The 22,813-nt window shown below is 34.8% G+C and overlaps 1 protein-coding gene across 1 annotated transcript in view; it reads left to right on the top strand.

The window, feature by feature from the left end:
- The window catches only part of INPP5D (inositol polyphosphate-5-phosphatase D), an 86,667-nt gene that overhangs the window by 52,689 nt on the left and 11,165 nt on the right, over positions 1-22,813 (top strand). Inside the window, exons 11-23 of the mRNA XM_026701313.2 lie at positions 1,472-1,574; positions 3,076-3,272; positions 3,998-4,115; positions 7,731-7,827; positions 13,832-13,970; positions 15,667-15,775; positions 16,250-16,338; positions 16,506-16,587; positions 17,512-17,601; positions 17,722-17,835; positions 19,463-19,545; positions 20,978-21,065; positions 21,712-21,861. Coding sequence (XP_026557098.2) covers positions 1,472-1,574; positions 3,076-3,272; positions 3,998-4,115; positions 7,731-7,827; positions 13,832-13,970; positions 15,667-15,775; positions 16,250-16,338; positions 16,506-16,587; positions 17,512-17,601; positions 17,722-17,835; positions 19,463-19,545; positions 20,978-21,065; positions 21,712-21,861 — 1,459 coding nt within the window. The remainder of the gene's footprint in view (positions 1-1,471; positions 1,575-3,075; positions 3,273-3,997; positions 4,116-7,730; positions 7,828-13,831; positions 13,971-15,666; positions 15,776-16,249; positions 16,339-16,505; positions 16,588-17,511; positions 17,602-17,721; positions 17,836-19,462; positions 19,546-20,977; positions 21,066-21,711; positions 21,862-22,813) is intronic.

Raw genomic sequence — 22,813 nt, 5'->3', positions numbered from 1 at the left:
CTCAGTTGGACAGTAGAATTAATTCTAATTAATCTTAAACACCGAATCAAATCTAGTTTTTAAGGAGATTATATATTTTCTCTAAAAAAGATTTCTACCTTTCTCCATAGGTATTGCCACATATCCCAGTTAAGAATGATTGCTATGAATGCTTCATAGTGTATAAATAGCTATCTTCCCATGTCAGTAGCTATCTTCCCATAGCTATAGTTCTCTGGGTGGTTTATAAAACTACTTAGAACCAATTAAGAACATATATAAAGACCTTTTTGTCCCTGAAGGAAACATGGGATATAAACTGAATCAATGAATAAATCCTGTTATTATGATATAACATGAATGCTTAAAACAATATACAATAAATGCCTGGGATAAAGAAGAATCTATTTGCTTTCACTGTGGACATTACATTGGATTCAAGGCCTGTCTCCCTGTGGAGGTCATTCCATGAATCCTGAAACTGAGAAGGAGCCCTTCCTCTTTTCAGTCTGACTGTGATGTCAGTGAATTGGCAATCATATCTGCAACATGTGCCTTTGCATGAATCATAAGGGTTTCTGTACTTGTGCTGGGACTCTATTCTTCCAGAACACCATCAGCTCAAATGGAAGCATTTGCATGTCTCAAAAAGTTCCTATTGCAGACATTTTATCCATTAAGATCAGCTCTCTATGATATATCTAGTTGTCTTAGGGAAGGAACTATTTATACTCATTATGTATGGAGATCTATGCGAACAGGTTTTATGGTAATCTAACCTTATTGCATCCCAGTATGACTGACTGTCCCATCATAAGTTTCTGACTGGATTGTACTTCAAATTTTCTTTTTAGAAATGTGATTGCTCATAATATAGTCTTTCTCTCTTTTTCTGTGTTTATGCCCACTCAGAACAGAAAATATGAACACACCATTTTTAATTTTTTTCTTATTTTGTTATCCATGGAAAGAAATTCCAAGTGCACCTATAGAACATTTCATAAAAAATAATAATAAATCCTTCCTTAGTTTTACTTCTGTCATGGTATAAATAATACCATCTCAATGGCAGTTCTGTTCATGAATGCAAGAAACTGACTAATTTGGATTCATATTCTAATAGATTAAAGTCAACAAAATCAACTGTTTTATCTCTGCAGCTTACTGAAAATTCTTTCAGCTGTTATACAGCTGTCATACCATGACAGAAGTAAAACTAAGGAAGGATTTGAACTGATCTAAACATTTCTGTGTTTAGCATTTTGTCCAGCTTCTAAATAATTAAAAACAGTCTTAACTATCAGTGGAAATGTTACCAATTCAAAGAGATCACTTACAAATTGCTACTTAGGTTGAAACTTTCAACCTTGACACATGTCATTGTGAAAGCATTTTTCTATGTACATGTAACAAATGAAGGCGCTCTTTGATCAATAACACTGAGTTAGTTATGATATTACTTTCTTTATTTTTTTACTCGTTCATTTTTCAGAAAAGAGAAGGCTTCTGCCAGCTTCTACAGCAAATGAAGAACAAGCATTCTGAACAACCAGAGCCTGACATGATCACCATCTTCATTGGGACCTGGAATATGGGTATACATTTCAAATTTATGTCCTAGCCTCTATTATACAAATTACAGTCTTATCAGAAAAGAGGAAAATGACCAGTTCCCGATGGGGAAAGGGAGATAGCACAGATCTCTGGTTCAGATATTCTGCACATTATAACTAGCAACCTTGTAATAATTTGAGGCGTACAGAAAAAAAATCTGGTCCACTCTATTGTCTGCCTTAGTATAGCAATATTCTGATCTGGAAGATTATTAGAGATTCTTTTCAAAAAACTGAAAAATTTCTATTTATATATATAATAGTTTCTGATATAACTGCATTGAACCTTTCTATTAATCTTCTGCTATTTTATGTAGAGGTTAATATAAATTGCCAGAAAATAATTTCTGTAATTCACATCACACTCCTCTGATAATGTACTATTCTCTAATGCAGCTTCTTTTCCCAGTGTCAATAACACAATTACTGTACTGTTCTTTAGAGAATAGCATACTTTCTTTTCAGAAGTGTGTGCCAGTGTATGTTTGTGGATATTTTTGAATGGGAAGGGACAAATGCTACCTAGACTTTGGTTGTTGCTAACATTTGTGCTGATATGGAATGTGCTGAAAGTAGAATGCTTTAAACAGAATCTAAGATAAAATTATTTTCCACATCCCTATTACAGATTTTCCAGTTACCTCATTGTTATATTGCACAGTTACTTTAAGATGAATGCACGTAACATACATAGATGATCCCTTACTCTTCTTTTGCATGGCAGAGTAATCAGAACTTATTCACAGCTCTGTGGGCTTCTTTCCTCCTATATTTTCTTTATTTGTTTTAAAATTGCATAGCAAAATAAAATAATCTACAGGTGTAGCTTTCTGTCAGAACTGCAAATTTTATAAAAGCTGATTGATTCTCTTCCCTTTGCCATTTATTTAATTATGAAACTATCTGTTGGGAAATAAAACAAAAATAAAGGTAGAATAAGGCAATAAATAGTTCCATATATGATTATGTTCATAATCAAATGGGATTCTACATACTGTATATTTCTTCGGGGTCCAGTGGATGGGAAAATAAGGCAGTGATTGTTCCAGTTTGAATATTATACCTGAATATTATCAAATAAGGCTCTAACAAGTCTTTTTATAGGAAATTTGGGGAATATAATCTATTAATCTATGGTCCTATTGCCTCATTTTGCAGTCACTGAGCACTACTAATTCATAGTGAAAAATTAATGTTTTTTGTGGTTCTATTTTTAGTTATTTTTAAAAGTCTCCAAATTGGTTGAGGTTTAGATAGCTTTAATGCAACTATTAAATATAGTAAACAGGAGAATCCAGTTTCATAGATTTTTTGTTCATCTTCCTTCATAGTCTACCTTGCAATCTGTGGTCTTCAGAGGCAAAAACATATGGCTTAAAAGTGAGACAGCACTAGCTTCAAAGAAGCTCTAGTAAAGATTGAGCTAGATTCATTATTATGGTAGTTTCTTATCCTCATTTTGGTTTGGGATTTGCTAATCAAGGTGATGCTCCTCCACCAAAGAAGATCAGTTCCTGGTTTCTCTCCAAGGGACAGGGTAAGACCCGTGATGAGACGGCTGACTATATTCCACATGACATCTATGTGATTGGAACACAGGAAGACTCCTTGGGAGAAAAGGAATGGCAAGAGATTCTAAGGCATTCCTTACAGGAGATTACCAGTATTAGCTTCAAAGTGGTAAGAATTTTTCTTAATGATTAAAATTGTGTTTGGAGACTAGATTGTTCTATTGGTCCATGCAAACAAAAATCATCACTTCCAAAATGCATCTGTATTTGATTTTTTGAAATGATAGATTAAATGTTCCTAAAGACCATTAGATAGTAATAAAGTCTCAATAAATCAAGCTCAACTTGAGACTTCATAGATATGTAGTTTCCTTGCCAAGGAAACTGTAAAGGATCTGGGTGGAGCACAGGGATCTCCCTTTGAGCTAATTCCAAAATAGGATCACTGTTTATCAGCAAATAGTTGGGCAATACAGTAACATTAATCCTGATAGTTACTATGGATGGAGTTGTAATCCATTGAAAGTTCATGATTTGGAAGATACTATGCTATAATATGATAAAGCTGCTTTTATCATTAATCTACAATGTTAATTAAAACATGGCTCCATTATAATAGTGGGACTATGTACTTAGATTCATTCCACAATCCTTAAATAAAAAATATCTATAGAAAATATAGCGTTAACACCTCTTCAGCATTCTTCTTCTATTCAGTATATTGTTTCTGTACATGATTGGTTCTCATCAGAATTCTGATCATGAGAATATTAAAAAAAACTCAATATAAGTCATTGGAGAAGGGTTATGTATAGTCCCTAGTTATTGTAATCCAGATACCTAGATTTATGTGGAGGTGTGTGGCATCTGATTTTTACTTTTTTAAAAAATTAGATAGCAACCCATACTCTCTGGAACATCAGGACTGTTGTACTGGCAAAACCCGAACATGAAAATCGCATAAGCCATCTCTGCGTTGATACTGTGAAGACTGGGATTGCAAACAGACTGGGTAAGAATTGGGCAGACATCCAAATAAGGCATTTTAAATTGCGATTTTTCAGATGTTGACTCTCTTATGCTATAAAATAAACTGGAACAAAGTTACTTTTGTTATATATAGGTCTCTACTCATTTACTTATGAGTAAATGTTTATTTTTTTTATTCAATTTATATGGTCACCCATTTTACTCTCACTGAGTTGCTAACTTCATTAAAAAAATAAAAGCACAAATTCAACTTAAAAGCACTAAAGAATATGCAAAGTGCCAAGGCCTACAAAAATCAGTCATTCAACTAAGTTTATGGCCCCAGCACCCGGAGGAAGAATCATGTGTTTAAAGTCTTTCTAACCACTAATGGAATTGGGGCCATCCAAACTGAAGAAGAAACACTGTTTTGGACAGCAGTTGCCATAACAAAGAAGTCACAATAAAGGGATCTGAAGCTTACCTGAAGTATGCCAGATCTAATGATGAGCAGGGAAAATTGGAGATTGGTGATCCGGTAGATAATTGCATTCCATGGAAGATTTTATAGGTGACAACCAGCACCCTGAATTTCACCCAGAAGCCTGCCTGGTTCAGTGCAGCTCATTGAGATATGGTATTATATGGTTATACTGCACTGTCCATCAAATTGCCTTTATTGCTTCATTTCAAGCCTTTGAATGTAGGAATAGATTCAATTGGCACATAGAGTTGTGCAAACAACCTACATATTGTTCACCAACTCCAATGGTGGAAGGAGACCCCAAAGCCCATAACTACTTAATCTTGCTAGGGTTTTGCTGAACCCTTACCTATAGCTTCTGAGTACCAAAAAAGAACATCAACAGCATCACTTGATTGAGCAGGAACAAAGATGTATAATTATGTACCATGAGCACTGATTATACTTTATCCCATGAGGTCAGTTGATGATCTCACCTAGTGGTTTCATGGAGATGTTTAATACAGCAGGAAGAGAACAGAATTTAAGCCACTTTACAAAGAGGAACCTAGGGCTACATCTCTCCCTATCACTAGTACTATTGGAACCAGCCTCAAAGTAGGAGAAAAATCACTGCAAAAATGGTGCTTCCCATTCTCAATCCACTAATTGTTCTTAAAAGATAATTTTAATAAAGTTGAGGACAATATTGGTTATCTCCATAAAAATTAGAACTAGATTTGGAATATCTTCATTAAACTGGGTATTAAAAACTGAGCCAGTTCAGTTGGAAGTTATCATTAACATACTTTTAAAAATATGTTATACTACAAAAAAATAAACAGAAGTTCTTTACAGTAATATCTTTTGTAATTCAGTCTTTAATGATAGAGCAAAACAAGCTCATAACACCATAGTTTGGGATGCAAGGAATCTCATACTGACATAGAGTTTCATTTATCCTGCTGATCAGATTTTATTCATTGTTAGAAAACTACTGCTGAGGTTTTCCTTGTATTCCTGTTAATAGAACCCATAAGATTTTTAGAAAAAACATTATTGAAACAGATGTTGGGCCCCCAAGAGCTAAGAAAGACATGTAAATTTACTTCTGAACAGTTTGTTTTATTATTTCTCACCTATAGACAGAAATCTTGCAAAACTAAGCAAGTATTTGCATAACTAAAGATATATTCTGAGAATTGCTATGGCAGAACCTTCTTAACCAGTGGTGGGATTCAATTTTTTTTTTACTACTGGTGCTGTGGGCGTGGCTTGGTGGGCGTGGCAGGGGAAAGATACTGTAAAATCTCCAGTCAGAGGTGGTATGTGCCGGTTCTCCAAACTACTCAAAATTTCTGCTGCTGGTTCTCCAGAACTGATCAGAACCTGCTAAATATCACCTCAGTTCTTAACTCTCTTTCTCCCAGCAAACTACCTAGGCTTTGCTGTCTCTTTGCCTTCTGGGAATCCTTCCATCCTGGGAATCCAGATTACATTCCATTATAGCAGCATTTGGGGCTGATGTAAGTTAGCATTGGATTTTAAGGCTCACTAACTGCTCTGTATTGTGAAGATGATGGCCCCAAATCAGACAATTGACCTGTTCTTTCTGTGTGCTTCAATCTTTCTCAGTTCTTGACAAGTCCTCATGATCTATCCATCACATTGGTTCTTCATATAACCGGAGCTAAGTTTTGATCGCAACTTTAATTTTTTTGATTCTCAAAATCTAAAAAAACATGATGTGCTTCATTTTAAAATGTCTTATTTTAATAAAAAATTAATCAGATGCAGAAAAGAAAATAGAAACAATAAAAAATGTAAATAAAAATCATAATAGAAGAAATAGGTATAATACAAAACCTCAATACTTAAATAGCAAGCTAAATGTTGACTACAAGGGGAAATATTAAGCTCTCTACAACATCAGTAGAAAATGAATTAATTAATTAATTTGCAAGTTTCCCATATATACCTTTTTACAACTATCCACCTCTATGTAAAATGAATGCAACTAAAATAGAAACTAAGTGCTTATGAAGATATTATTTGGATACAGTTAAGTAATAAAAAATCTGTTTTTGGTTTCCATAGCAATTGACGAGATATGCAATTCTTTCCCTAATTACAATTTCCCCTGGAACTCCATTGATGCGATTCTGGTAGATTTTTTTTCAGATGTATTTTTTTCTATGAAATATCTCTACCCAGTGTTTATAAAATAAATGACTGCTATATACATACATATAGTACGTATATACATACATATTACATGATATTCCAGTTACAAAAAAACAGGACAACTTTGGAAGGACAGTAGATAATGTATGTGTAAGCCAAGACATAATGGGGAGGGAGGGGGATAAACCCAACCAACCAAAACCTCATAAAGATCTATACTACTTTTCATATTAAGATTTGGCTCATAGAAGTGCTTCCACAAATCATTACAATCCACAACTGTCTCTAAGTTGAATGATAAATTATATCATGTATGCCTATACAGATATGATGGGAATACAGGGATTCTTAGTAACTTTGCAGGTCTATGTATCTTTATATTACAATTTACTTTCAGAAATAACTTTGCAGTATACTATGTGAAAAGGGATGCGGTGGCTCAGCGGCTAAAACGCTGAGCTTGTCGATCAGAAAGGTCAGCAGTTTGGCAGTTCGAATCCCTAGCGCCATGTAATGGAGTGAGCTCCCATTACTTGTCCCAGCTTCTGTCAACATAGCAGTTCAAAAATGTAAAAATGCAAGTAGAAAAATAGGGAACACTTTGATGGGAAGGTAACAGTGTTCCATGTGCCTTTGGTCATGCCTGACCAAAGAGGTATCTTCAGACAGTGCTGGCTCTTCGGCTTTGTAACAGAGATGAGAACCTTCCCCTAAAGTTGGAAACTACTAGAATGTATATGCAAGGGGAACTTTTTCCTTTTATACTATGTGTTCAATTAAAATTAAAATTATAAGGGATTCTTGGTCTATTTTCAAAACACTAATCGATTAAATTTTGTTGAGTAGTAAATAGAAATTCAATTTTTGCTTTTTAAAAAGTTTTTGAGAAAACCTTCAGGAGGTTTCTGCTTCTCAGATATGCATCCTCAAAGATATCTAGCTTAAATAGCAAGAGGAAGGGTTTATTTTTAAAACTGTTTCGTTTCTTCTTTCATTTACTTTTTCCAACAGGCAACAAAGGAGCTGTGGGGGTGTCATTCATGTTTAATGGGACCTCATTTGGGTTTGTGAACAGCCATTTGACTTCAGGAAGTGAGAAGAAACAGAGGTAAATTATGATTACCTTCCTAAGGGCCATCTGAGGCACCTGTATAGAATTTCCACTGAGTATAAATGGATAATCAGATTCAAAAAGCGAAGTGTAAAGTTTGTGAAGACCAGGGCACTGGGCCTTCCTTTTTCCCCTTGGTGATGAATTGCTGAAGGCATTTTTTTCAGAAAAGATAACTAGAAGATTCATCTCTAGGCATGAGGAAATATGGAACCTTTCAGATGTTGCCCTAACCAATATGATTATACAGGTAATCCTTGACTTCCGACCATGATTGAGTCCAAAATTTCTGTTGTTAAGTGAGACATTTGTTAAGTGAGTTTTGTACGACTTTTCTTGCCACAATTGTTAAGTGAATCTGGCTTCCCCATTGACTGGGCTTGTCAGAAGGTCGCAAAAGAGGATCACATGATGACCATGGAACACAGCGACAGTCATAAATATGAACCAGCTGCCAAGCATCTGAATTTTGATCACATGATCATAAGGGATGCTGCAAAGGTCGTATCTGTGAAAAACATTCATGAATCATGTTTTTTAGTGTCGTCATAACTTTGAATGGTCACTAAACAAACTGTTGTAAATTGAGGTCTCACTTTTGATATACTGATAATCAGAATCCCCGAATTCTGATCAAACCCATTGTGTTTTTTCAGTGGCTCCTAATATTTTTACTCAGAATTGAATTTAGAGCAGGGGTGTCAAACTCAACTCATGGGGTACTTAGAACTGGCCCTGGAAACAGCAAAAGACTGGCCTGCGATGCCTCTGCCAGCAAAAACAGAGCTTGGGAGGCTGCAACAGGCTCCTGCAACCTCTGCCAGCGAAAACAAAGCTTGGGAGGGGTCCTCCCAAACTCCGTTTTCACTGGCAGATCACTCGGGCCATCACAGGCATCCCCAACATGCCCGCAACCCTGATGCAGCCCTCAATGAAATTGAGTATCACACCACTGATTTAGAGCAACATGCTATGGATCCCACTACAAAAAAATAGTAGATGGAGATATAATACTTGTTTATTTTACTGAAATCAAAATCAAAACATCTCCAATGATTACAGTAACTGCAGCCAAGTGTTTAATATCTTTCCCCATCTGTCACAATTAGTAAAAGCTTTAGAGGCAGTCATCAAAAACTTATAAAAACTAATACTAAATTGTAGTTTTTAATTTTATATCAGTTTTATAGTGACGGCTGCCTCCACCCTTTCATTGGTTGTGCAACTGTTTCTCAGAACCGAGAAACAGTTCTCTCCTGTTTTGTTTTTTACTTCTCAACATCAAATATATATTTTTAAAATGTTATACTGGCATACTGAACAATATTCATTTTTTAAGTAAATACTCCTATAATGTCAAGCCTCTCAGAGTCATTTAGATGCTCTATTCTGAATTGATTGATTGATTGATTAAGATGGGCAGTATAGAAGCATGATGAATAAAATAGCATGATCTTTGCATTAGGAAACTCAGGGAGATTCCAAGGTTGCAGATTTATTAAAATGTCTTTAGGAGGAAAATGCCATCTAAGGGGAATATCTCAAAACTAGGTGATGATATCTGAGCATGTTGGGTTATTAGAGGAATCTCAGCTGTGCTGTTAGACATTATTGCTATGTGACTAGCACATACTTCACCCATCACATGCAAGGTTCATAGGATAGGCAACTATATATTCCACAGCTATGCAAAACTTATTTCTCCAAGATCACAGCACTGAAGATGTTACCTCAGGGGGATTTTTAAAAAAGTGTGCAAATGAATGAAAACGATGTAGGAGAAAACTCCTACAATCCAATATGTAAACCTGAGATACATTTATTTTCTGCCATTGTGAGACTGAACATGTTTAATATATTTACTAAGCATACGGACAGATCACAATTTCAAGGTATACTCCAATATGTGAGTTGGTAGACAGTATGCTGCATTAATTGCCTTGCCGTTATTACCACCAATCTCTATTCTGCCTCAATAATGAGCCAATGTTAATGTGCAACATAATCTGGGACCGTGTTACATGAAAGCATGTCATTATGTCAGTTTTCTTGATTTGGACACATGTGTTGGCTTAGACTGGCTGTGCTGACCAAAGTCTGGCATTTGTAAAGAAACATTTCTGGGGCAGACTGTGGAAGATGCTGCATTACATTATAACCCCATGCTGCTATTTTCTTCTCAGAACAGAATTTTATTCAAATAGCACCTTTGGATTTTGGAGGGAAATAACAATTTTCAGCAACTTTTTCCAAAAACAGTAAAAATACACAAAGACACAAACAAATGGAGAGGAAAAATCATTTCTATGCACTGTGGTGTTCTCATCAGGACTGGAGCACTGTGCAATTGTTCTTCCCCCCTTTTTTTCCTTTTTCTTAAAGAGTCAAATATATGTTTTTAATACAAAATTAAACATGTGCCACTTATATAGATTCAAGAAGCCACCTTTAAATATGGAACATACAGAAGGCATTGTTTCTTTTTCTTATCCACAGATATATTTATGATTTATTATGTAAGAACCATGATAGTACAGTGGTTAGAATGCAGCATTGGAGGCTAACTCACTGCTCAATCCAGGATTCAAGCCTGAGTCGCTCACGGTTGTCTCAGCCTTCCATCCTTCCAAGATCAATAAAATGAGAACCCAGATTATTGGAGGCAATATGCTGACTTTGTAAACCACTTAGAGAGGGCTGTAAAGCAATGTGAAGTGGTATATAAGCCTAAGTCCTGTTGCTATTAAATTTGTTTGTCACCATGAGGTGATTCTGGGCAGTTTACAATGTTAAAAAGAATAAAACAATACAAAAACATGTACATGATAAGGATAATGTAAGAGGCGTGTATAAGCGCACTAATGTACCTACTGTCCCTGTCCTAATTGACTCTTTTTATTCTTATCCATTTCTTGTATTAATAATCATGTTTATTCTTATATCTGTTATCTAAGTACATATTTGACAAATAAATAAATAAAAATAAATAAAACTATAAAAATATACTTTTTTTCTTAACTTTGCTGAATTCAGTAACTTTTCAAAAGCCATAATCAAAACAAAGATGTACAAAGTTACTAAGCAATATACCATTCTCAGGCGCACATACAGAGGAAGAATGTATATTATTAAAATTATAAAGTCTCTTCATCAAAGAAAATACTAAATGATTAAGTGGTGATTGTTTTGTTTGTGTTTCCTTTTGCTAAAGGTCAACAGGGAAAATTTCTCTTCCAGGACTATTATTTGTCTTAATCATTTTGATTTGTATGTTATGTCTATAACTCTTCAGCTCTCTGAAATTGGAATTAAATCTAGAAATCCAGATCATGTGCCTATATACAGGAAAGCAGATGAGCTGTGTTAAATCACCATAAGTTCCCTCCTTTCTATGCCTCCTTTCAGCTTCCTTTCACACGTCCACATTCCCATGGCAACACAAACTACAGGTCTTTCCTTCTGTCCACCTCGCATGTTCATTGCTTAAAGGATGGCCTGCACTGATTTCTGTATTAAAAGGAAGAAACGAAATTTGTCCTTGAACTTGTTTCAGCATAGCTACTCTGTTGACCAAAAATAACTGGCTTTTCACAGGGAATGAAGTAATATGATGTGTATAACAAGCAGGTTTTATTACTTATTCACACAAGGAATGATCAACAGTCAGAATTTTTATTCCAAAATTTTACTGATTAAACTGATTGGAAGTGTAGAAGAATAGTTGACAAATGGATACATTTGTGTTCAGATGCAAAGGTCTTAATTTAGACAAAAGAGCCATTGTAGTAGTTGAGCAGGATAAACCTCCTGTAATCACATTATATTGACAAATGGATCAGAGTGTTTTCTTTCATTCTCATAAAAATAATATTTACAAACTTTAAAAAAACCACAGAAACATAGAAGGAAAAAAATAGAAAAAAGAAAAAGATTACAAAAGGAAGAAAAAGAAAGGTATTGACTTCCACTCTCTGCAATAGTTATAAACATATTGTCCATCAGTCTTAATAAGAAAACTTCCAGTTCCATTCGAATATTAATTTTTAAAACTCTGTACATCTTCATATGTATTTGTGTCCAGTATCTGTTTGCTTTTTCACAAGGCTGCATATATGATAAAAAGTCCCTTCACGTTTTTCACATCGCCAACAGTGATTAATAGTACCTTGAACATTTTCTCTGGTATCCTATATCAATGGTACACCATTCAAAAAAAGTTTTCTTTTAAACTGTAAGACAATGTGAATTATTGTCTTTTAAGCATATTGTCTCCCATTGATCCATTTCAGTATTATAACCAACATTTTTGCCCATTTTACCATACATTATTTGCTCTTCCTCCATTTGAAATCATGGTTCTGACAGTTCTCAATGCATTTCTTAAAACCAATTTTTTGTCAAAATGTTTTTGAGAATGTATTGTTTTATTGCAAAACAGTGATCAATTTTTCACAAATATGTGGAAAATTGGAGATGGGAAATGCTAGCAATTTAATATCTTGCGTATTTGTCTATGATGCATGTGCGTTTGTACTGGAACAGATCTGAAAGAGTGGGGATGGGGGGGGGGGCAAAAGAAGAATTCAGTTATTGGAGAGCTTGAAATTAGTTCTCCACATACAACAGCTCATTTAGTGACCATTCAAAGTTACAAAGGCACTGAAAAAAGTAACTTATGACCTTTATTCACACTTACAACTCTTGAAGCATCCCTATGGTCACGTGATCAAAATCCGGATGCTTGGCAACTGCCTCATATTTATGATGGTTGCAGTGTCCTGGGAACATGTGGTCACCATTTGTGACCTTCTGACAAGCAAAGTCAATGGACTTGTCAAGGACTACCTGTATATCAAGCAACCAGTGATTGGCTAAAACTGTAAGCACAGACTGGGCATTCAGCTCCCTGAGTTCTGTGCTCCCAAACATCCAGATATCTCTGTGTTTATAGTGACCTCCACAGTAATCCACAAGGTTATCAAAATAACATGTGGTGACATTAAACCGGTACCACCTTTATGTACTTGCATTCTGGCATCTGGTTCAAATACATAAGATGTGGCATTTGCATGATGATATTGTGATATTTGCCCGCTTTCTCTCCAGCAAATGAATATGCATGATCATAGCATTTGAAAAACTATCTGGATCAGCCTTTAACTGGATTAAGAAGGGGTAGGAGATGGAAAAGCTGATCATTTGGGAGACCCTAAAGTTTCTAATTAAACTGATTTGCAAGGGATTTCTTTCACATTATACCCATAGGAAGAAAGGAAAATTAGCAACAACACAGTAATTTCACTACATTGTGTAAAGATAGAGTATTTCAGGTATTTATTGAATTGTGGAAATGATAACATACACAGTTATGTCAGCACAATGGTGTTTAGATTACTTTAGAAGACAGCTGGAACAACTAATGATGAATTTAAGCTGCCTGTGGTGATTTGGAGATGACTGCTTCATGAGGACATAACTGGGTGTCTTTGTGCCACAGATAGCTGGATGTGAAAATAAGCCCCATGACTCATTTAACTGTAGTACATCTCACTAGTCTATTGATCTGCATTGTGATTTGTAGGGAAAGTGGTAGTTATTAAAAACTAGCAAATTAGCACCTTTTTTTTTTTGCAGAAAGGTGGCTGCTTCTTCTATCAAAAATTGTACATTAAATAGTGCTGAGATCAGTTGTCACAGAAATGCTAAAAGATAACTCGGTTAAAAGCAGCTTTTTCCTTAGCAGGCTTCCTTATACATTAGGCTGTCCAGATGGGTTGGATAACAATCCTACCATACGATTATACATATAGGGAGAGTCAGTTTAGGGGAAACGGCTGAATAAAAATAATAATCTATTTGTATGTTGCCTTGGTATAATTTGAGTATATACTGTATTTTAAAATGAGATTATCTAATTTAACACTGTTTGAGTTAGCTGTCTATACTGATCAGGATCTATGCAATTTAATGTATATTGAGCATGCTTTTCTTATTTTATAAGGCGAAATCAGAATTACATGAGTATTCTTCGCTTTATGTCTGTGGGAGACAAGAATTTGAGTCCATTTGACATCACTCATCGTTTCACTCATTTCTTCTGGCTGGGAGATCTGAACTACCGCTTAGCGTTATCCCCAACGGTTGGATGACCATTTTAATTCCCTGCTAATTGATCACACTTAGCATTATGTGAAGTTATTTTAAAGTGTTCAGAATATTTATATTTATATCACTTGCATTTCTTTGGTAATCCTTACTATATAGCTGATCTGCAAATTAAGCTTCTATTAACTTCTCAGATATTGCAAATAAAAATCTGAGACTACGAAAGTTCATAGCCGAAATAAGATTTAAACCAGAACTTTCCTTGCTCGCATATGTACTCTTACGAATCATATGGGAATGTACACTTGTAGTTGCAAACATTGTCACTAAGTTATTCCTACAGTATCTTGTTTTTCCCATAAAAACTTTTTGTGCTAAATAAAAACGTCTCTGCATAGTAGTTAGGGTACATTTGTTTTGGTTTTCAGCAGAAGTTAAATTTGCACTATATTAATTGGCAGTCTCTTTTATTTAAAAAAAATGACTATTGAAGTTTAAAAAGTGATAAAATACACAATATTAAAAATGTTTGAAAAAGATAAAGAAAAAGAATGAAAAGTGTAAAAAGAAAGGACAATATATATAAATTATGATGCCTTGTGATTTCATGTTCTACATTTTCAAGTGTAAAAACAGCAAAAAGTTCCTTAGTACATAAACCCAGATGTTATCCAGCCTCTGTTTGGGCATATTCATTGAAGAAGTGTACACTACCTCCTTACAGGGCATTCACTTCAAAGGATATACTGTATATACACATACATGGATTATCCTATCAATTCAATATGCCCAAGTTGCTGCTGCTGCTGCTGTTATTATTATCATTATTATTGATATTAAATTGTGCATGTTGCCTGATTCCTAGTTACTTGGCTGGTTTATAATTTATTTAAAACATTTAGAAACAAGGAAACAACAAAAGCAAAAAGAATAAAGATGATAGAAATTACATAAATAGATAGAATGAATGAAAAAGGAGGGCCTTTAATCACCCCTCACCCAAGGTGAGTTGAAAATATAAGAGCATAAATGTTGACTTCACCCACAGTTGTGCAACTGATTTGCTCCATAGACAAAAAAAAGTTTCAATCCATCCTCCTTTGTTGGGATTTTGAGCAGTTAATATAAATAGGACAGATTGCTCAGAAGGAAAGTCACTGAAAAATGTTGATTTGTTGAGCTGCTTACACCATCCATGTCAAAAAGAATTTGTATTGTGTTGTTTCCATTAATGCCATAGCCATCCCTGCCCCTAAATCATACAGAATTTCTGAGCATCAAACCTTCCCAGGTCTTTCCCCTGGGTGTTATAGTAGAGTTTATTCTGATTTAGCAATCGTGTGGATTCTGTCCTATAAATTATATGTTCAAGTTTTAGCTATAAACAGATCCAGAGGACTTCAGTAGAAATCACAGATGCAATGCTTTGAAACAGTTGTTTTGTTTTGTTTTAAAAAACGTTCCCTTCATTCTGTTCTAATGTCTTCTTAGCATTAAATTGGTTTAGTGCCTTCAGAGGAAAAAAAATAAAGGCAACATTTCCTCATGATATTAAATAGCACTCAAACATTTTCAGAATTCAAGCGTTAAGAGTTAATCTTGTATAAAATTTTGTTTGATTCTGAACACATTTTTGTACTTAGATTAATTATATATAATTGAGCATTTATTAAACTAAACATGTAATAAATATGGGTTTATCATTAATTATAACACTTTCCCTCTTCTCAGGAAGCAGAAAATATCATTCAAAAAATCAAACAGCAGCATTATACAGAACTGCTTAATTTTGACCAGCTCCTCATTGAAAAGAAAGATCAGAAGGTGTTTCTGCAGTTAGGTAAGATTGTTACTTGGTTCACTAAGCCTACAGTCAAATATCCTGAAAAATTAGTTGATAAGAGAGAGAAAATTGAAGGACTAATTGATCCATTATTGTCAAAGTAATTACTTGATATAAAAATACCATCCTGTAATGTAACTTACCATATCCTGTAACCTTCCACAGACTGATTTATGATTAATATAAAGCCATAGTTTCCCTTCTGAACCAAGTTAGATGAATCATTGCAGAAATGTAAACCAGATCATGCTTTATGTGATATATGAACCCAACATTTCTATCTCTCTCATTCTCTCTCCTCTTTATGTAATGGCATAAAGAAAATTGTTCCATGTGGTGAGAATCTGCACACAAATAACTAAACATGTGCTAAAAACTGCTATAGGAGACGATTAGAATGATTTGCATGAGGTTGCTGTAGTGATTTTTGATACTGAATTAAAACAATAATCTGCCATCTGTCTGTTTCAGAGGAGGAAGAAATAACATTTGCCCCAACCTATCGCTTTGAAAGAAATACCCGGGAGAATTATGTCTACACCAAGCAGAAAGCCACAGGGGTATGCCATAACTTCTAACATATTGTAGCATTTCAATTGATAATTGTTGCCAGAACCTTTTTTCTTTCGACAGACATTGCAGTGAAAAAAATAAAATCAATGGCTTTTTGGCAACCTTCTGACAGACAGTGATAAGTTCTTGATTTTGAGTTGTCTTTTGTTTGCAGATGAAGTACAATTTGCCATCCTGGTGTGATCGAGTACTCTGGAAATCATATCCCTTGGTGCATGTGGTGTGCCAGTCTTATGGTGGGTAGATAACAGATTGAAAATAGCAGCAAAACTGGCTTAAGCGGAAATGATTCAGAGCAGAATCTGTAGAATTGCCTTTCATTGCCAAGTTCTCAACAAGAGACATCCTATCTTTGATAAATGATTTCTTCTTAAACTAAGATATGTGGGGGAAACAGAATGGGCTGTGAATAATTGTGAGAGAAATACACTTGCATACTTCCTTCCCCCACAGAAACTAAGTCAGAAAAGGTTTTCAGTTGTAGCAATTATTTCTAGGATATTCTATTTTCCTCAGTTAAAATTGTGAAGTAGCTGATGTCTAATGTCCAAATGAAATTATATTCGAATCACAGTTAAGTGTGTGTGTATATGTGTGTGTGTGTGTGTGTGTGTGTGTGTGTGTGTGTGTGTGTGTGTATGTGTGTGTAATTGTTTCTTTGGGAATTTTGGTTCCTGGTCAGATCTGAAATTAGAAAATTTATACATTATTCCTCATCAGCTATTAACCACACACACACACACAAAGTCGCAATTAAAACAGCAGAACTGTAACATGAAATGCTAACATAAAATTTTAAAAGTAGTACAAAGATGACAAATTAATTTAAGTCTAGTACTGAAAGAACAAAAAAGACAACTCTAGGAAGAAAATGCCAAAGAACATATGCTGTACCTTTGATTCTTTTCAGCAAGTGGGAGAATCCTAGGAAGGACAATACATGGGAGGATTCATATTATTATTTTTCAGGTAACCTAGTCCCAGTTGCTGGGGGATATGTCATGAGAGTTGTGTGCTGGTTATTGAGTTCTTTCCTCTTTCTTCCACTTGAATATAGAAGCCTTGTTCTGTTAAGGATCAGTTAGGCCAAGTAATTATCATATTCTTTCCTCCCTTGGAAAGTTAAAAATACAGACCCTTAACTGTCTTTTCTATCATAGGATGCACAACTGACATTATGACAAGTGATCATAGTCCTGTTTTTGCTACATTTGAAGTTGCTGTCACATCTCAGTTTGTTTCTAAGAATGGTGAGCATTTTTTTTCCTTTCTAAGTAAAAATGCAAATCTTTACACCATTGTTTTTATATCTTTAACAATTTCACAGAATGCTGTTATTCCATCTTTAACATATGCCCTCTTTTCCCCAGATGATAAGTACACAGGCTCTCTGGGACAGATTGAATTTCTCCATTGCAGTGCAGTCCTCAAGACAAAGTCACAGACTAAATTCTACATTGAATTTTACTCCAGCTGCCTAGAAAGTAAGTGCTGTTTCTCATGTTGTAGTTATTTATAAATTGCATTAGAGAGATTAATGGGAGAAATAAGGCTGTTCTAGACAATATCCCATTCACTGTTTTACCGAATATTTATATTAAGTATGAAATAATAAGCTATATAAAAGCTTCTCAGTGTATCTTGTTTATATTATCATTTTAAAGCCAAGAATCTTTGTTGCAGAATCTCTGGTCTTTATTATTGTTTTTAGACAATATATTCTTATTTGTTTTCACATAAAATTCTATGAGAATACTTTTATTTTTTTACAAGCACTTTTAGACCCAAATGCGTAAGTACTTTACTCCAAAAGGATATTATAATACAATTTTGCTTTTAACACAGATCAAGGGATGACAATGAAAGATTTAATATAAACATCTGAACATGTGGTGTAGAAGGAGAGAGAGAGAGAGAGAGAGAGAGAGAGAGAGAGAGAGAGAGAGAGCAATCTTATACAGTTTCTATTAGAAAGAAATTATGATTCATGTGGAACTTTTCCCAGGGCAAGGTACAAACCTTAGCTACATATGATATAAATGCAAAAAGTTGACCCTAGTCACAGATCCCTGGCTTTTGAGTGTATTTGTGACCTATTTTAGCCTGCTTTTCTTCCATATTAGGTGAACCTTCTAAAAGCCCTTTCCTATTCATATGTTGACCAAACCTTTGTGTTCACCAGTTTCCAGTTTTTAACATGTCCTGGAACATCTGCAGACCTGTTGTGAGAGTTACATATAAGAAGTCATGTGTTTTGGCCTGAGTTTTTAGGAAAAAAAACATTCATTTTAAATGGTTACTATTTGATAATTGTTTATAAATAATATCACATATATTTACTCACAAAAATCATTGTTTATAAGTATCTTTTATGCCTTTGAAATCCAAATTAAAGGGCAGAAGCTTAATGTTATCATAAATTTGCAGCTTAACAGTAATTGTGACTTTGCAAGATGAAGAATTAAGATGTACACACAAGATCAAACTATTGCTCTGCAATGATTTTGTAAACATAAATATACATTTGTGCTTAAGGTTATATTTCTGGATTCCTAATTCTGAGCTCTTTGTATATGAAACAATATATATCCAGTATAGGTTATTTATGTTGCACTTTGTCAAAGGGCCAAACTGCATTAGGGGATGGAGGATGTTATCCCGTTTCTATTATTTATATGTCATATAGTTCTGTTAACCACGTTCCACACAAAAAAAGGCTGTACAGAGATTTGCATATATTTCTATGGAAACCATGTGTTAAGGATCTTAAATTAGAATTTCAACTGTGCTATCTTGAGTGGCGTAGGAAGACCTGTCATATTTTCCCTCTCTTCTCATCCATGCAAGTTCTGAGCTTCCTAATGAATTTTTAATATTAAGAAAATCAATAAGTTCATGTGCAAATGCACTTTGTAAACGCTCATTTAGGATTATAAGCTGAAAGTTACAAGTTCTTTCCATTCTTTCCAGAAATAGGAATAATTATCAGTTTCCCTTTGCTGCCAAATTTTCTTTGTTATGTGTGTTTTTTTTTAAAGTTTTGCAAATGTCTGTGGTATTGTTTGTGCTTTTTCAGCTGGCAACTAATTTTCTTTTCTAATACTTTTACAGGCTTTGTAAAGAGCCAAGAGGGAGAAAATGAGGAAGGAAATGAAGGGGAACTGGTGGTAAGATTTGTCGAAGCCCTTCCTAAGGTCAGTTGATAGATTTAGTTACTTTAAAAATGATTTCTGGTATGCTCCACACCTCTGTCCCATTCCCAGCCCATCTTAAAGTCATTCTGGCTTTTCTGACAAGTTTTCCCTCTTATCCTGACACCAAAATGACACAATTTTTGCCATGAATACAATCTGCATGATTCACTGATCAAATAATCGCTGGCGTAGATAGGGATTGAAATCTGTTCAGTTCTCATTGGCAATGTTAGGTGCTGTAACTACTGTATATTACTCTCCAGAGTCATTTTGGCTTGGACTGAAGATGAGCCCAGATGCTTGGGTACTGCAGAGGCATCTGCCCTTCAGTACTTGAACAAGATTGTTCATAACGATTGTCAAATGGTACTTCTTTGAAGAACACTTCGTTTTTTCAGCATAGGCTTACCAGCTACACAGAAAATGAATTTAAACTGGGAAAGAGAGCTGGGTTCAGCATGATGCTCTTTTCATGACTTTTTGTGCAATATATCATAGTTAATGTCCTTTTAGTGATAATGGGCCATCATTTTAACCATTCCATTCTGTCTTTGGTCACATGCTAATGTCCTACCATCATGATGGATGACTATTATAACACTTAGACCAATCACAATTCAATGTTTCAGATTTGCCAGTTTGAACCTCTTTAAATACTTTAGATCAGAATTGCTATCGCTTGAGACTGTATCTGGACATTAGTTTGGGAAGAAGTAAAATAAGGGTACATAAAGCTTTTTTGGAGTCTTGCTTCAAATCCTCAGATAAAATGAACACATGGGTGAATAACTTGCTTGAAAGAACATGTTGAAATGAAATTCAAGCTGGTGTCTTCAAGAGGATTTCCAGTTAAGCACTGCCAAGCAAAGCTAAGAAGTCTAGTTAACTTCCTTTGTGTTACATTCCAGATTCCAACATTAAAATTTGGAAGAAGCTTGAGGAGTTGCTTCTCCTTCAGTTCAACAAGGAGTTATAAATGATGGACACCCATTTCCATCTCAGGCTCTTTTAGCTGTGACATTAAACTAACAACACACTATATTCTATACTTTTAAATTCCCAGAATTCAGTAGTTCTTTTATTTTAGGTGAACTGTATAAAGTAAATGCAACTGACTAAATTTGGAGAAATATATCTCTGCATGTATAGGATCCAAGATTAGTTGTCAACTATATATGTCCTTCTGCCAGTATAATTTATGATGCACTAACATAAAATAACACAAAACATCAAGAGCAAAGATAAATATTTGACCAGGGGAAAAAAATACCTTGGTAATCCAGAATTTACCTCAATTTATGTAGAATGCATGTAAGAGAGCAACTTAAGTGCAGACATTCATAGAAATAGATACCATACTGTTTACTAGTATTATATTTCATAAATATATTTTTTCCTCTAGTTTTACTGAATTCTTGAATTTTCTTTGCAGCTAACTCCAATTATTTCAGACCCAGAATATCTGCTGGACCAACACATTTTGATTTGTATTAAATCTTCAGACAGTGATGAATCCTATGGTAAGATTTAAACAAGTGTATGCTAATATCCCATATGATTTCAGACAGGTGCAGTATCTTCTTAAAAACCTCAACTAATGAAGCACCTACAACTTGCTGAAGGCAAGCTAATCCACTAATTCCCTTGATTAGTTTCCATTTATTGTTTCTTGTCTTGTCTTCTGGTTCTTAGGAAAATAAATTGAGGTTATTTGTGGTAGCCCCTCAAATACTGGAATACCCTTAGTCCTTCTTTTCACTTCTGTTATCAACCTAGCCCATTGCTAACCTATTGCTATCCAGACTACAGTTTCTGAACATGTCTTTAATATCAGGCAAGAACAGTAGGTAAGATAAGCAATTTAGGGAGCAATATGGAGTCTCCCTACTTCTGACCAAAATTTAGTCCCAATATCTATCTATCTTCTAACACTGGTCAGCAAAATACCTCTGGGAATTAATCACAACCCTCATTACTCCATATGCTTCTATGTGCTTTGCACATTGTTTTGCATTCAGTGTAATTCTATGCAAGTCTACTTTCCAAGCCTTAAGGAAGAATGTATATGACTGAAGATATATTCCTGATTAGTTATGTGTGATCAAAAACAAAAAAACAATTGCCCCTTGTTATCTGATAGAAATCAAGTCCCTTACTGTTCTCTAGGTGAAGGCTGCATTGCCCTTCGAAGTGGAGCTGCAGAATCTCAAGTCCCTATTCAAACTGTATTAACACACCATGGAGAAAAGACAGGGATCTTCCAAGGTCAATTCAAGCTACAGACATCCCAAGGGAAACAGAGAGAAAAATTATATGGTAAGCCAGTACTCCAATCCAAGAAAGGCAATTAAGTCTGTAAGAACTGTTTTTGTTTTTCTAGTAGCTAAACCCAGCCAAAAATTATTATGTAAAAGAGAAGGTTATAAGAATCGTTTCATAAACTAGTATTGTTCCATTCCAGACTCTCTCTATGGTGCTGGGCAACCGACCTAGGCTTGTTTAACACATCTGCCTAGTTCAAGACATGAACTTGGCTATACCAGAAAACTAAGCTGTCACCTGCAATTTATGGGGCAAGACCCATGAATGTTTGTGAAAGATTGTGATCATGTAATATGGGTCAAGGAAAAGACGTCTAGCAAGCTGGTGGAGGGGAAAAAAATGTGTTAAGTTATTTTAAACTCCATAAAAAACAAACTTTTTAAAGTGTGGCCATGACATCAGGAATATGTCAGTAGGTCAACTTGTGTATACACAAGTTCAACCTGGGCCTAATCCAGTAGTTTTAAATTGTTCATGGATATTCATTTCATCAGCTATCCCAACATTTATTCCAATAATAGGGCTTGTTTCCCCAGCAGGAAATTCTTAGAAATAATCTGTGTAGGGCTTAGGGTATGGATGAAGCTTGTCATAGTGGTGATATCAGAGTTGTATACTCATTCCATAAAGACTGATAAATAGCAAATATGGAAAAGGAAAGAATTAGAATGATCATGTCATTAAACATGTCATTAAAATAAGCATTTTTAGCAATAAAAACATTTCTCATTATCAAAACAGTGACCTTGGATACATAGAAATGTACATAATCTAGTTTTAGCCTTCCTTTCCTGCTTTGAAACCAATGAGAGAAAGGAAGCCCTTTGCCTAGCTATCTGTAATATAGATATGTAATATGTTTTAATTGTGCCACAATGGACAGAAAACAATTTGAATACATAGAAAAATGTTAAATAAAGTTTGAATTATAGAATACTTTATATGG

This window comes from Pseudonaja textilis, chromosome 4 (genome assembly GCF_049901715.1).
Source record: "Pseudonaja textilis isolate UNSWEBS1 chromosome 4, rPseTex1.2, whole genome shotgun sequence".
Classification (NCBI taxonomy): Eukaryota; Metazoa; Chordata; class Lepidosauria; order Squamata; family Elapidae; genus Pseudonaja; species Pseudonaja textilis.
Note: the sequence above shows the minus strand (reverse complement) of the source record. Positions and strands in the feature narration are given on the sequence as shown.